The sequence below is a fragment of the Salvelinus fontinalis genome, chromosome 23 (assembly GCF_029448725.1).
Source record: "Salvelinus fontinalis isolate EN_2023a chromosome 23, ASM2944872v1, whole genome shotgun sequence".
NCBI lineage: Eukaryota > Metazoa > Chordata > Actinopteri > Salmoniformes > Salmonidae > Salvelinus > Salvelinus fontinalis.
Genome location: NC_074687.1, coordinates 38,856,661 through 38,871,720, shown reverse-complemented (window position 1 = coordinate 38,871,720; position 15,060 = coordinate 38,856,661). Strand labels below are relative to the sequence as shown.

The window sequence follows — 15,060 nt, the reverse complement described above, 5'->3', positions numbered from 1 at the left end:
AATGCTGGGCGCGTCACTCACTGCACTCTTCCAGAGGCTCGTCAGAGTTGTCGCCACAGTCGTCGTCCACGTCACACTTCCAGTTCTGGGGGATGCAGCGTCCGTTACGGCACTTGAACTGACCGGGCCGGCAGGTCCTGCTGGAGCAGTGGGCGGGCTCCTCGTCAGAGCCGTCGCCACAGTCGTCGTCCCCGTCACACTGCCACGCCTCGGGGATGCACCTCTTATTGGCGCACTGCCACTGGTGGCTCTCGCACTGATGAGTGGCTGCACAGACAGTCAATTCAGTTTTAACCCTCCACTGAAGTACATTCACACACAGCTGCTATTTAACAACATGGATCACAAGGTTATGGGAAATCAACAGGTTAAAAAGAGTGTAATCAAACAATTACAAAGAATGTTTCCTACGAGCTCAGAGGGTTCTCTGGAAACAAAAATGACAGCGCTAAATGCCACCAACCACACAGCACAGGATCTTCATCAGAGCCATCATGGCAGTCCTGGTTGCTGTTGCACAGGAAGTGGGGGCTGGTGCAGTTTCCATCGTTGCACTGAAACTGGCCCAGTCGGCAGTGGCGACTAGGGCAGGTGGAGGGCTCATCAGAGCCGTCTCTGCAGTCCCTCTGGCCGTCACACTTCCACCAGATGGGGATGCAGCTGTGGAGGGGAGGAGGGACAATACTGTTCAGGGCTCACCAATGCCTCAATTATACCACAGGACATGTGATACGAAGCGAATAAGTGCAATGTAGTACAACTCTTAAGGTGAACTCCCACTCACCGCTCATTATCCGCACATCTGTACTGGGTGCTGGTGCACATGGGCAGGCAGCGAGCCACGCCCCCCAGCTGTACATTCAGGAAGTGGTCGGGGCATTCACAGGTGTGACCCCGCCCCCCGTCACGGAGCAGACATAGGTGGGAGCAGCCTCCATTGTTCACTGCACATGGGTTGTTCACTGGGGGGAGAGAGGGGGTCAGAGAATCAGCGCAATCACATTCAGTGCAGCTGGGCAAACACAGGCACGGCGTTGTCTTAACGTAAACACTTGAATGGACCTAACGGGCAGGAAACGTCAGGATAAGGAAGTGATAGCAATCTGAGTTGAGGAATGGATGTTGATACAGGAGAAGAGGATACTCAGATTACGGTCTCCTAGACTGAGACTGACCTATGGGCTGCCTATAGGGATGGCACACGTGGATGTCGAAGGGTCTGTGTGTGGTGTTGACAAGAGACTGGCGGCCGGATCCGTCGTATTTGTTTCCTTTCTCCACTGTGTGGGTGTTCCAGTCAGTCCAGTACACGGTCTCCTCAAACACAGTCAGAGCAAATGGATGGGGCAGTGTCCCATCATACACAGTGTGTCTGTGATGTCCCTCCAGGTCTGAGAACCTGAGGAGAAGAGGAAGAGTAGGATTACAGGAGGCATTTAGGCATTTAGGAAACAAAGCAAGACTCTATGGCAATTAGAAGCACGGTCTTACTCAATGTAGTTGAGATGGGCATCCGACCAGTAGAGCTTGTCATTGCTGTAGTCAATGGTGACCCCATTGGGCCACTCGATCTTAGTGGTGATGATGGCTGTCTTGTTGGTGCCGTCCATTCCAACACGGCCTATGAAGGCTTTGTCACCCCAATCCGTCCAGTAGACATATCTGACAGGGACCAAATCAGTTTAGGTTACTAAAGACCTCTTTTATCGAATGAACCAAGAATCAATCATACCACTTTTTCACTGTATAATGATTAATGGGGCAGATTTACTCACCCATATTTTGGATGCAGAACGAGCGCCCTGGGGTTTTCAAAGCAGTAGGTATTATTGGCATCAACACAGTGCTCAGCCAGTTTCTTAGCAAAGCGCCCGTCCAGTTCGGACACTTTGAGACAGTCCAGGAAGCTGTCCAGCCAGTAGAGTTTCCTGCCCACCCAGTCGACCGCCAGGCCCTCCCCATAGAGCACCCCGTTCACCACCACTTCCCTGTTACTGCCGTTATAGAACATTCGCTCAATCACCCTGCGGCCCACGTCCATCCAATAGAACCTCTTGTCCAAGCGGTCAAAGTCCGTGGCCACCACGCTGGTCAGGCCCTGCAGGATGAGGGAGTAGGCCTCTCCGTCCGTGGACAGGTTACGAAGATAATAGCGGTTACTGAAGATGAGGTAGGGCGTAATGTTGCTGTTCTGACGACAGCTGCGGCCATCTGGTTCCCGTAGGAACCCGGGGGCACATTTACACATGTAGGAGCCCACTGTGTTCTCACACACCTGACTACACACAATGGGCGTCTCTGCACACTCGCTGACGTCGTCGCATGTCTTGTTGTCGGACATGAGGCGGTAGCCGGGGCGACAGGTGCAGATGAAGCTGGTGGGTGTGTCAGTGCAGTTGTGGTCGCAGTGGTGCATGGAGGGGTTGGTGCATTCATTTATACCTGCATCCAGGACAAGACAGAACAGGCTTTAGAGGAGATTGACTATAAATCCAACACCACACTGCTCTGTTGTGATACTAAATACTATATTGGCATTGTATTTATGTTTAAATAAATTTGTTTTACTGCTTTTAAGATATCATGCACTCACCACAGCCCTTCTCGTCACTGTTGTCTGAGCAGTCGTCGGTCTGGTCACACACGTTGAAGATCGGGACACAGTGTCCGTTGTCACACCTGAACTGCCCGGGGGGGCACGTGGGCGGTGGCGTGCGGCACAGGTGGTCTAGTTCATCCGACTCGTCCCCGCAGTCGTTGTCCCCGTCACAGATGAAGGTGCGGGACACACAGCGTCCGTTTTGACAGGTGAACTGGTGCTGCTGACACGGCTGGTAGGTGCAGCCCTGCTCGTCACTGCTGTCACCACAGTCATTCCTCCGGTCACACCTGCCACCAAACACATCAGTCACTCAGTGTGCTTCCCTGTACACCAGGTGGTGCTGCTGTCCAGTCCCAAAATTCACACTGTAGTCTCAGCCTCTACAAAGCAATGATACATTCAAGAAGAAATCTGAAACATGTCATAATTATGTCTCTGTTATTTTAGAGTCTGTCAAACCTGTAGGAGCTGCGTATGCAGAGGCCGTTGCTGCAGGTGAACTCGTTGACGCCACACGATCTGCGCGTGCAGTTCTGATGCTCGTCCAACGCGTCAGCACAGTCCGCATCGCCATCACACACCCAATCACGAGAGATGCACTTCCTCTGTGGCCCTTGGTTGTTCACACAGGTAAACTCCAAGGCGGAGCATGCGCGGTTAGCTAAGAAAACCAGAGGGGCAGGAAAATAACACCAAATTAGAGAAGTTACATGATGATGAAGACTCCGAGACTGGACCTAACATTTCTCGCGTTCCAAACATTCCTAAGTGGACCTCTAGCCGTGACTTCGGGTTTCCTATCCATCTAATGTGAATGAGCCCCATTGTTTGAAGTGAGACTCCTGCCGAGGCCCGTGGTGCGCTGAAGCCATGCGCTCCAGGCTCCTTATTGTCAGAGCCCACATTCGAGAGGAATGACATAAGAGTCTAAATCCACCCTGAGCCAGGATTCTGAGACAGGCACAAAGTAACGAGTGATGCAGGGGAAATCAGGAATGTGAGCTCCTTGGAGACGTTCAACAGGAGCCAGTATCCACCCCCACACCCCCAGCATGCATCCTGATCCATCAGTGTCTGACGGAGATAGACTGGAGAGGAATACACTAGGAATACACTGTTTGTTCACCCGCAATTGGGTCAACTTAGTCAACTTGTCTAGAATTAGATACATGCAGCTTCTCTTCTGTTATTATATGTTGCCCTAGAAGACTAAATAAACCCTTGCTCACCAGAATAATGTCATAAATTGATATAATACATTTTTCAATCTAATTGACATCTGTACATTTTTCTCTGTCATCTTTACAAAGACGTTTATGGACCGGGGAGAACTTGCAAAATGTCCAAATGACATCAGTTTGACCGGTTCTAAGGAAATAGAAAGCTGTGAAAACGACCCAACATGTTTCTGATAAGACTTCAGTTCGGCTTGGGTGTATATTTTATGCTCTTGAAATAATATCAGCTTTTATGATGCCAATAATGATAGCACCTCTACAGACGGTATCTAACTGCACATTCACATTCTCTCAAGATAAAAGAACAAAAACGTATTTCCCTTCTCCTGTTCCCCGAGTCAAAATTTGGTGTATAACTTTACTGCAAAAAATGCTTAATTCTGACAGAGTTAATATTAAGTCTATATGAGAGGTTATAGACCTACGTCTTGTGACTGTTGAATATGTCACACATCACGGCACCGCCATCATCCTCTTTTACCACTTCGCCAAATCTTTCCCAATCATTCATTTTCTGGCCTTCCCTTCTCTTTGTTTTCAACTCTCCACTTCGCAGCTTTTCTCTTTTTGAATTATTCTCTGGCGTTGTTCCTTTTGCCTCCGTGGGTGACGTTAAAGCATTTGGCGTTAAGGCCCTGTAGGCCCTAAAGCTTAGGCCTACTCACTAATGCCAGATAGAAAAACCTCAATGTAGCCCATAGATATAAACTGCACGAGAATGATACATTTATGGAAGCTATTGTTTTCTCTTTATTCAACCCGCTCGCCACCCACCCGCCCTTCATCCATACAATATTTAATGACCCTTAATCCGCCCACCCCGCGGATATAGCCGCGGTGGACTGCAGGTTATAAGTCAACCCGCGCATCACTAAAATACACTCACCACAGTTGTGTCTCTGGTCCTCATCACTCATGTCTCCACAGTCATTGTCCCCATCGCAGATCCAGGAAGGGGTGATGCACCTGCCGCCATCACAGCGGAACTGCTCGGTGTTGCAGGTTCTCACCAGGGTGGCTGGAGAGAATCAAAGGTCACAGACATAAATACAAACCATGCATGAATGGATTAGAACTAGAATACTATTCTGCTCAATAAAAGTCAGTGACTTAAAACGCCCTGTAAATGTCTTAACTGATGTCAACTAGTAAAGACAGGTAACGCATATCTGAACCGAAATGAAACAGGTGAAGCTATCAAAGTAGACACGGCATCTCCTCCACATTCCAATCTATGGTGATCTATTGAAACAAGATAAAGGGAGGTTGTGTAATTACCCTGGGACAAAAGGAAGAGAGGAAAGAGGAGAGAGGAAAGAGGAGAGGCTGTGTTGGTCAGAGGAGACTGGTGGGCGTCAGTAGGGAGGAATGTGGCAGACAATGGGAGGCCTGACTGACTGACTGACTGACCACACCACTAACAAAGGCACACACTACGGACACATCAGCAAGAGCACAAGCATGTGCGCACGCACGCCAACGCACAGTATGGTGAGGGAAGGAGAGCTGTGGTACTTACTGCAGGAGGAGGGCTCATCAGAGCCGTCAGCACAGTCGGTACCCCCATCACAGTACCAGTGGGCTGGGATACAGCGGCCACTGGAGCAGCGGAACTCATTCTGGGCACACGTTGAAGTGGCTGGAAGAGGTAAAAGAGACATTTAGGGGTCACTCTCCTCTCAAAACCCATTTAGAAAGCATATGAAATGGCACCATATTCCCTATATTAGGCACTTACATTTTACATTTGACATTTTAGTCATTTAGCAGACGCTCTTATCCAGTGCACACATTTTCACACGTCTTTCGACACACCCTAACTGTACAGACCAGGCCTGGGGGACTCACCGCAGTGTACAGGGCTCTCGTCACTCATGTCCCCACAGTCATTGTCCCCGTCACACAGGTAGGAGCGGCGGATGCAGATGTTGGTGGATGCACACTGGGTGTGTTCTGGCGGACATGTTCGCTCCGCTGAGATACGTGACAAGAAGAAGATTGGTGTTATCATCTCAAAATCAATTATTTCACCACACTTGAAACGTCTCCAATCCTTACGGACTGATGTTTTAACCTTCGATCTGAAACCAAGTCCTGCTGTGTAGACTTACGGCAGTTTTGTTCGTCTGAAGTGCCATTGTCAAAGCAGTTGTTGATGCCGTTGCAGACGTAGTCCTTAGCGATGCAGCGTCCGTTGTTGCAGGGGAACTCAGTGTTGGGGTCGCACGACCTGAACAGGCAGCCTACCTCATCACTGTTGTCGCCACAGTCGTTGTAGTGGTCACAGCGGTAGTGGTAGGGCACACAGCGACCGTTCCCACAGGTGAACACAGTGGGCTCGCAAGTGTGGAAGGCTGCCAATCGAATAACCAAAAACACCATAATCAGAGATCTAGCCAATGGACAGGGAGACAAGGGGCTGTCGGTCTCAAGCATCTTAGAGTAGGAGTGCTGATTTAAGATCAGCGTTGCCTTTTAGATCACAACAAATCAGATCACATGGACAGGGGGAACCTGATCTTAGATCAGTACTACTCTGAGACGATTGGTACATACGGGCCCAGGTGAAGATGAGCAGGTGTACAAGATGGAGATTTACCTGACAAGGCAATAAATGCTGCTGCCATTTGAACTTGGACTGCATGCAAGATATAAGATAAGTACATGAATGTATTCGTTTAGGATGGGGTTAGTAGAAGAAAACAAGCATCACTAAATAGCTACGTTAGATTAGTGATTTGCAAGCATACACACCAAAAGGTTGGAAATCATTCTTGGATCCTGAAAAATAGTTGATGCAGGTAGAAACAGAAATCTGGTTAGAGGCAGCATTTTAGAGACGGTTAAGAGAAGGACAGAACAGGTATAGGGATAAATCCATCATTGTCAGCTGTGATCACAATCACATTCAAGACAAATCAACAAAGATATTAAAGGAAGATATTTCTAGATAGACGAGACAAACAACATTCAACAAAACAGGCACTACGTGGGGCCACTAAGCACCATACCACAGACTCTCTCTAGCTCGTCGCTTCCGTCCCCACAGTCATTGTCATTGTCACACTTCCACTGAGCACGGATACAGCGTCCATTCATACAGGTGAACTGGCCTGCCTGGCAGCGGGTCCCGTTGTCAGAGATACAGTGCTTGTAGTCGGCCAGGTACCACCGACCCTCTGAGGGACACTGACACTCAGCACCCTGGGGTCCTGAGGAGAGGGGCAGGGGGACGTGCATCAGACGGATGGGGTGGTATGACAGTGGTATGACACAGCCCAACTCACATCATCCCAAAACAATATGACAACATCAAAACAATACGATGCTAGAGAAGATTACAATTTCAAAGGAAGCTTGGTCCAACCCCCACATTTAGCTACGAAGCCACAGCCTGCTTCTATTCAATCAGGAAACTTGAGGGTTAAAGTAGGGCCTAACTGCTAGTACCTGGGGTACAGATGTGACTGCAGCCTCCGTTGAACTGTTGACAAGGGCTGTTGCACTGTTGCTGCTTGTTGCTGGCCAGCACGTGGACATCCATGGGCCTGGATGGAAGGTTCTGGGTCATCACCCTCTGGTCAGACCCATCGTGCTTGTTAGCCCGGTAGATACTGCGTGTGTTCCAGTCAGTCCAGTAGATGTACTGGCCATACATGGTCATGGCGAATGGGTAAATGGCTGTGCTGACGATGACCTCCCGATTGGCCCCGGTGAGAGAGCAGCGCTCAATCTTCTGCCTGATAACCAAAACCAGCACATATCATTACCATCAATACAATCTGACAATGATTGATTTGTGAGAAGAATGTGGAATTATTATAAGAGGGTCTTACAGGCTGGCATCTGCCCAGTACAGTCTCTGCTCTTCATAGTCCAGGGTTAGTCCATTGGGCCACACTAGACTGCTGTTTACAATCTCTGTCCTGAAGTTCCCTCCCAAAGTAGCACGTTCAATCTTTGCATTAGTCCCCCAGTCTGTCCAGTACATATACCTGTATGACATGGAAATAGAATAGATTCCCCCTTTTTTTTTAATCAATGACGGTACAGTGTACATTCAACACATGCTGAATATCTATTGAAGATACTGAGAGAGAGCTCTTGTTATCATTACAGAAGGAGTGAAACGGTATCAGCATTCTTGGCATTTCTGGCCAGCCTTACCCCCTGCAGGGATCCAGCATGATGGCTCTAGGTCGGGGCACACGGGCGATGATGGATCTCTGCGTCCCGTCCAATGCCATGGAACTGATAGTCTGGTTGATGTAGTCACTGTAGTAAATCCTTTTGTTGATCCAGTCATAGGCAATACCATCAGGAGCTCCTAGATCTGCATGGAGACAAAACACACCACATAGAAAAGTACTGCAATAAGCAAATAGCCCAAAAAAGCTGTAACCAGATGATTACCGTATGATGTTGCAACGTAACGGAACAAATCCAGTTGTTAGGTGTCTTACCAGAAGCCACCACTACTGGAGGCGAGGTGGGAGAGGACAGACTGATGTAGCTAATCTTGCTGCTCCCAGCCCCTGAGCTCTGGGTGAAGTAGATCCTATTGTCTGTGCGGTCAAAGTCCAGGGCCACGGAGGTGCGGGGCACGTTGACCACAGGGAAGGGCAGTGCGTGGTCGTCCGGGTCCAGACGCAGACTCCGCACCGTGCTCTCTGTCGTATAGATGAGGTAATCATCCCGCGACACCACACAGCCCGCGTTGTCCGCCCCCAGGTTCCCAAAGGCACATCCACACTTCTTGGTCTGGCTACCGGGGATGGCGAAGCAGAAGTGGGCACAGCCTCCGTTGGTTTGCAGGCAGGGGTTGTTGTTGAGCTGCTGGGCCGTGCTGGGCTTGGTGCGCTGGTCGTAGATGGTCACGTCTCTCAGCATGTTGATGTTGTCTCTGATCACTGCAGGCTGCTCTGTACTGCCAGGCTCTTTACTGGCCTGGAACACCTTCTTCAGGTTCCTGTCCACCCAGATGATGCTAGTCTCAAACACAGTGATGCCATAGGGAGTTGGGTAGCGGCTTCCGTACCTGACTATCTCTGTCTCTCCCCCCTGAGGGTTGACCCGGGCTATCATATCCAGAGAGTCATCCACCCAGTAGACATATCCAGTCTGGTAGTCCAGAGCCAGACCTCGCGGGGTTATAATCCCAGACGACACCAGCACAGTGCGGTTGGTCCCGTCCAGCAGAGCTCGCTCAATCTTGGGGTTCTGTCCGTAATCTGCCCAGAATAGGTATCTGTTTTTGGGGTCCACCACGATGTGGCGGGGCATGTCCACTTGAGTCTTCAACAGCACACGTCGGAAAGTTGTGTTTAAGCGCAGAACCTCCACATAGGTCTCCGTCAGGAAAGCATTCGTGAAATAAAGGTTCCCTGAAAAGCACAGCCAAGTTGACATATATAAGTAAAAGGGCAATGGAGATTAGATTATCTAGGAAGAGCCTCCGGTAATGCAGATGGTATTGAGTGGTTGTGTAAGGACAGAGTAAGTCCGTTTATTTGAATAGTCACCTGGGGCTGGTTTCCTAGACCCAGATTAACCTATTCCTGGACTACATTGCAATTTCAATGAGAGATTTTCCATTTTAGTCCAAAAATGTAATCTGTGTCTGGGGAAACCAGCTTCTGTTTAGTGTACCCATAAACTGAATAATTATTGGCCACACTACCAAGATCTGCAGCACTCTCCATTCCAGTCCTCACTTCTTTCTACTCACCTGACTGAGAATAGTCCAGCCTGCTTTCTGGAGTCAGACCCTGTGTTAAAGCCTCTTACACAGTATCCCTGGACACCTACTGTTGGCTGACCTTCACTTTCTCTACCTGCTGGCATCATTTAAACACTTTTCAATTGAGCTCTCTGAACACGAACCCAAAGCGGATGCCCTACCTGCAGCCCAGTCCACAGCGATTCCTCGTATCCCGTTGCGGCCGATTCCAGATGTGACCACGCTGCGGAACCCTGCTCCATCGGGCTTGATCCGGCGGATCCCGTTCTGAGACGTCACAGTGCTGCTGAAGTCACACCAGTAGAGGAACCCCGAGGGCATGTGGACATCCACATGTAGAGCATTACGTCCTACACGACACAACCAGAGAGGTTAACCATAAACAAGGGCATTGATGTGGTGTTGTTTTTCCTCCACTAATGAAAAGGCTGAACAACACATTTACATCTGAACAACACCCACCTCTCCCAGCCACTGGCACCATGGCCTCAGAGTGGTCAGCCCCCTCCAGACTGAAGCCTTTGAGGGCAGACAGCATGGAGATGACCACGTAGGACTGGTATGGAGCACAGGTCCTGTTGTCAACGCTGAGCTTGAAGCCAGTAGCACAGGCACAGGTATACAGGCTTCCGGGCCGCGGGAGACACAGGTGCTCACACGCACCAATGTTGTTGCTGCAACCGTTGGAGGTACCAGCCGAGACTGCAGAGGCAGACCACATGGTGGATTAGAACATGGCATTCATATAAAACAGGAGTCTGCACAAATAGAACTACAAATTCATTAACATTTCTAAAAGTTCTAGGTCAAGGACAACAAGGGTAGTCAGGAACTTTTCAAAATTAGACTAAACTATGTTACAAATTACCATCCTGGAACTGAGAACTTGTGCCTCATTTCTGAGCCGTCACTGGAAGAAACTGGTGCAAACACCATTTCGATACATCGTTGCCAAATCAGGCTCAAGGCTTGATCTATTCCCAGAAACCATGTCACTTACAGTATCCCCAGCAAACCGGGAACATTCCCAGAACATTAGCTTAGATTCCCATTAAGATTAAGTTAAGAGTTGTATCTAACATTAGGATGATAACATTCCAAAAACATTCAAATACTGTTTTTGATAACAAAATCTTTATTTTCTTCAACACATTTTCCAAATGAAATACCCTTGGAATGTTCTCCTAACATCCACTAGAATGTTGTGCACAACGTCTGTAACCAACACGACAGAACATTCCTCAAATGTAATTATGTTCCAGTAATGTTTTGGTTCTGTGAAAGTTCCCTGCACATTTGCTAAGTTGCAGTAAATGTTCTCATAACACAAAAGCTGTCCAGTCGTGCTGACGTTTATACAATGTTTCTTTTAGGGTACAAAAAAACATTTACCTAATGTTGCAAGAACATTCCCAGAACATCTTTTTATGTTCTTTATACGTTCCTATAACATTTATTTAGGTTGTGGGAACATAGTGGGGATATGACAAAAGGTTCCCAAAACACTTCAACTGTCCAGTTGTGGTGATATTCAGATAATGTTTGTATCAGGGTGAACAACACATTCCTTTGATGTTGTAAGAATGGTAACAAAACAGGCTTTCTGAGTTCTTTAAAGGTTTCCAGAATGTTTAATTAGGTTGTGGGAACAGAGTGGGTACATTAGAAGAGATAGGTTCCCAGAACACAAAATATGCTCAGTTCCCACCAGACTGTTCCCACAACCTAATAAAACATTCTGGGAACCTTTAAAGAACAGGCTAAATGAGTTCTGGGAACATTTTTCTAACATCAGGTGAATGTTTTTTTGCAGCGTGAAAGAAAAAATGTAGAATCATCTGCACAACATTTGCCACGACCTAACAAATGTTATGGGAACTTGCACAGAATCAATTTTGTTTTGCTTTGTCCGCTCTGTTTTAGGAGACAAACGGACACTGCTTGTTCCATACACAATGCCCAGTGTTCCTTGTAAGGGAAGAGTAACTGGCCATCTAGTGCTCCCCTCCATCTCCCACATAATTATCTAACAGCTATCAAAAAGACCAAAGCAATGCCATAATTCAGCAATGCTATATCTTTACCAAAAAAAGCACAACAGCCAACATATGTATGTATGCATACTGATTGAACACTCAACAAAATACATTAAAAAACTCCAGTGCACTGGTAATCTTGATGCTTCCAACAAGTTCATGTATCTTAATAAACAAACCTTTCGGTCTCAATCAATGGTGTGGGGTTCATATTTGTTTGGCTGTACCATAAGGTCCCTCAGATACTCACTCTCCCTGTAGTGTACCTTCAGTACTCTCAGTCCAGACACGTTGTCCCGCAGCACCACCTTGTTAGCCCCGGTGGCCTTGTCCACTCGCTCTATCACCTCAAAGTCCCGGTCGGTGAAGTACAGGAAGCGCTCATGAACAGCAACGCCCCAGGGATGGGACAAGCCTGTCACTATTGTGATGCGATTGGTCCCGTCTGGGTCGCCACGCTCAATCTGTGGGGTTTTAATAACATCATGACTGCCCTTAATACCAGATTTAACGTGTAAAATATATGTATAATAAGCAATGAGTTGGACTACTTGAGGGTATTTTGTTAGAATCAGCCACATTTGAATCATAGGGACCATAGAGCACCCTATTCGCTATATAGTGCACTATGGGCCCTGGTCAAAAGTAGTGAACTATATAGGGTGGCAATTGAGACGCAGGCATAGTGGATGAGGGAGAGATGATGACCCACCATTCCGGTGCCTGTGACAGCCCAGTACAGCTTGTTCTCTCGTATGTCCACGGTGATGAACTCCACATGATCCAGGTTGTTGGTGAACAGGGTGACAGGGTTGGAGCCGTCCATGTCTGCAGCCGCCACCTTAGCAGGAATGCCACTCTCTGTGCCCTGGTCTGTCCAGTACAGTTTCCTAACAGAGAGAGACACCGCTATGAATACAGCCCCTCAGCATCTCCATCATCTCATATGAGAACATCTACAACAGATTCAATCAAAGTCCACGTGTGAGATTGAGAGAAGAAATCGATATGTCTTAATCATGCCAATACACATTTGATATGCTGACAGTGAATAGTTGATATGTACACTTTTTGCTTGTTGGAGTGTGTAGTGTTGTGTTGTGTACAGTAACAGTGCTGGGTCCCTCTCTGAGGGTGGAGCAGATGGCATTCAGGCAGGCAGGCTGAAGGGGGTGAGTGACTGTGGGGATGAGCCAGAGCAGTGTTAAATGGGGCTTACCCACGTGCCGGGTCCACAGCAATGCCAACCGGAGAGCCTGCGCCAGTCGGGGAGCCATTATTGGTGATTAGAGTCTTTCTGTACTGCACCTCCCCGCTCAGCCTCAAAACCTGACAAAACACACACACACGCACAGATCAGATGTACCCCTGACAGAGGGAAACCAACTAAGAGAACTACTTTATTTTCTAAATACGATGTTCACTGTCAGTAGTGTACCACTCATTTTCAGAAATAACTTAATTGTTATTATATACAGGAGCACAGAGACGGGGGATGTTTCAGCTCACCTCAATAGACTGGGTGGCTGGGTTGGTGTAGTACAGGTTCTCGGTCATCCAGTCCAGGGCCAGGCCCACAGGGGAACCCAGGATGGCTGCCGGGGCAAACTCTGTCCTGTTGGTACCGTCCGACTTCACTCTGTGGATCTCACCCTACAGAGGAGAAGGGACGGGCTGGTCAGAGCCTAGGGACAGTAGAGTAGTCTCACTTCAGGTCTCTGTTTGTGTGGACAGTGCTAACACCTACCGGGTGCTCTACCCAATAGATGGTCCGCTCAATGTCGTCAAAGTCCACATCGTATCCATTCTGAAGTCCAGCAACTGGGACCATGGCATCGTTGCTCTTGTCGTCCGGGTTCAAGGACATGCCGTAGATGACACTGTCTCTCACCACCACCAAGAAAGGATCCTCAACTGCAGGAAAACACAAGTATTCATCACCAAAAACATGGTGGCTCCGAATGGACATATAGCCTATTGGGCACTGATTTCGTTTTTCAAAACAGGTATGTTGAAAGAAGGTTGAAAGAGGAGGGGGTTCAGATGGTCTGGTGTAAGCTTATTCCACAGTATGATTTGCTTTGTCATCAGAGATTAGAATCAATAGATAGCTCGGGGGCATTTTTGTTCTTGGGTAATCTTCACCTCTCAGGGGTGAATGCGTTCTGCATGGCTAGAAAAAGCTCAAGCCCTGAGATGGGTTACGCTGTTGACCTAAACACGACCCTCTAGACTTCACATTAAAGGTCCCTTGTCTTATTGAAACCCTAGTCACACTTTAATGATCCTCAATATTTACCTCTGGAAAGGGATTTTACAACAGAATTTAAATGAGATACTGTTGACAAGTCCTTTGCCTCTAAAATATGAGTCCGGCATTCTAGATTTCTTCTTTTACCGACAGAGCTGGATATGCCCAAATAAATATGTTTGCAAAACAGCAGCTCTCTGTTTGTAGGTTTTAAGCATTCGTACCAATACCTACACCATGAATAAATACTATGCGTTATGAGAATTACAATCTATGTGTTCCATCTGACCTCACATCCTTTTTAATGAAAATGTGTGATGAGTGTTTCCCTCAGGTTGGCATGGAGCCTACCTCTGGCACAGGTGAAATTGTCTGCAGTCAGGGTCCAGCCTGAGGGACAGGCGCAGGAGTAATAGCTGGGCCCAATGGCCGAGAGCAGGCAGATATGAGTACAGAGCCTCCTCAAGCAGTGGTTTTCACCTGCACACAGATCCAATAACACACACACGCAAACAAGACAAAAATCAACAGTGTTCAGTATCCTCTTTGTTTATTCAGAAATGTCATTTAAAATACAATGGCAATAGTGTACGGTGCCAATACTAGCTTACGATATCATCATGTCTAAGATGTATTTTTAATTGGCCTACCATATGTCCTAGAATGTTATTGATCAGTGGTGAGTCCCTGTCCTACCTGCAGGCTGCCTGGCCGGGTGTACCGCCACCAGGCCCATGGGCTGAGGGAGGTTGTAGAGCATCACTGTCTGGTTCTCCCCGTGCCACTTATGGGCTCGGATCACACGGTTGATGTATCTGTCGGTCCAATACACAAAATCCTCAAAAATGGTAATTGCGTGGGGATGTTGCAGTACCTTTTAATTGAGAGCAGCAAAAGACAAGAAGTGCATTTTATTGATATTATTCCACACAGATGGTAAATCGGTAAATTATGTTCTGTATGCAATGCTAATGTTTTCCTAGTTTAATCTATGTCAATCAGGGGCGCAACTTTGACTAGGGACGGGGGACATGTCTCCCCTCCACATTATGAAATTGCATTTTTGTCCCACCCAGTTTTATCATTGGAATGTGATATAATATGATAAAATGGTGTGCTTTATGACCATGCCTACGCCTCTGAGCGGTCAGGTAGGCTGTTTGGATAAAAATATAAATAATAACATTTAAAAA

At 47.7% G+C, this 15,060-nt stretch overlaps 1 protein-coding gene across 5 annotated transcripts in view; it reads right to left on the bottom strand.

Moving 5' to 3' along the window:
- Positions 1 to 15,060, bottom strand: part of LOC129821293 (low-density lipoprotein receptor-related protein 2-like) — a 62,220-nt gene that overhangs the window by 11,660 nt on the left and 35,500 nt on the right. For 3 of the 5 annotated variants that reach the window (XM_055878788.1, XM_055878789.1, XM_055878790.1), the window contains exons 29-55: positions 14,564 to 14,741; positions 14,219 to 14,347; positions 13,364 to 13,530; positions 13,126 to 13,269; positions 12,836 to 12,945; positions 12,329 to 12,506; positions 11,867 to 12,080; positions 10,043 to 10,282; positions 9,742 to 9,930; positions 8,304 to 9,224; positions 8,008 to 8,173; positions 7,677 to 7,835; positions 7,291 to 7,580; positions 6,852 to 7,052; positions 6,595 to 6,621; positions 5,952 to 6,194; positions 5,689 to 5,814; positions 5,360 to 5,479; positions 4,727 to 4,858; positions 3,062 to 3,263; positions 2,594 to 2,889; positions 1,776 to 2,442; positions 1,492 to 1,662; positions 1,176 to 1,399; positions 785 to 962; positions 464 to 660; positions 22 to 267 (exon numbers count right to left, since the gene is read on the bottom strand). In XM_055878788.1, coding sequence (XP_055734763.1) covers positions 22 to 267; positions 464 to 660; positions 785 to 962; positions 1,176 to 1,399; positions 1,492 to 1,662; positions 1,776 to 2,442; positions 2,594 to 2,889; positions 3,062 to 3,263; positions 4,727 to 4,858; positions 5,360 to 5,479; positions 5,689 to 5,814; positions 5,952 to 6,194; positions 6,595 to 6,621; positions 6,852 to 7,052; positions 7,291 to 7,580; positions 7,677 to 7,835; positions 8,008 to 8,173; positions 8,304 to 9,224; positions 9,742 to 9,930; positions 10,043 to 10,282; positions 11,867 to 12,080; positions 12,329 to 12,506; positions 12,836 to 12,945; positions 13,126 to 13,269; positions 13,364 to 13,530; positions 14,219 to 14,347; positions 14,564 to 14,741 — 6,115 coding nt within the window. The remainder of the gene's footprint in view (positions 1 to 21; positions 268 to 463; positions 661 to 784; positions 963 to 1,175; positions 1,400 to 1,491; positions 1,663 to 1,775; positions 2,443 to 2,593; positions 2,890 to 3,061; positions 3,264 to 4,726; positions 4,859 to 5,359; positions 5,480 to 5,688; positions 5,815 to 5,951; positions 6,195 to 6,594; positions 6,622 to 6,851; positions 7,053 to 7,290; positions 7,581 to 7,676; positions 7,836 to 8,007; positions 8,174 to 8,303; positions 9,225 to 9,741; positions 9,931 to 10,042; positions 10,283 to 11,866; positions 12,081 to 12,328; positions 12,507 to 12,835; positions 12,946 to 13,125; positions 13,270 to 13,363; positions 13,531 to 14,218; positions 14,348 to 14,563; positions 14,742 to 15,060) is intronic. The other 2 variants (XM_055878791.1, XM_055878792.1) reach the window with 1 other exon arrangement.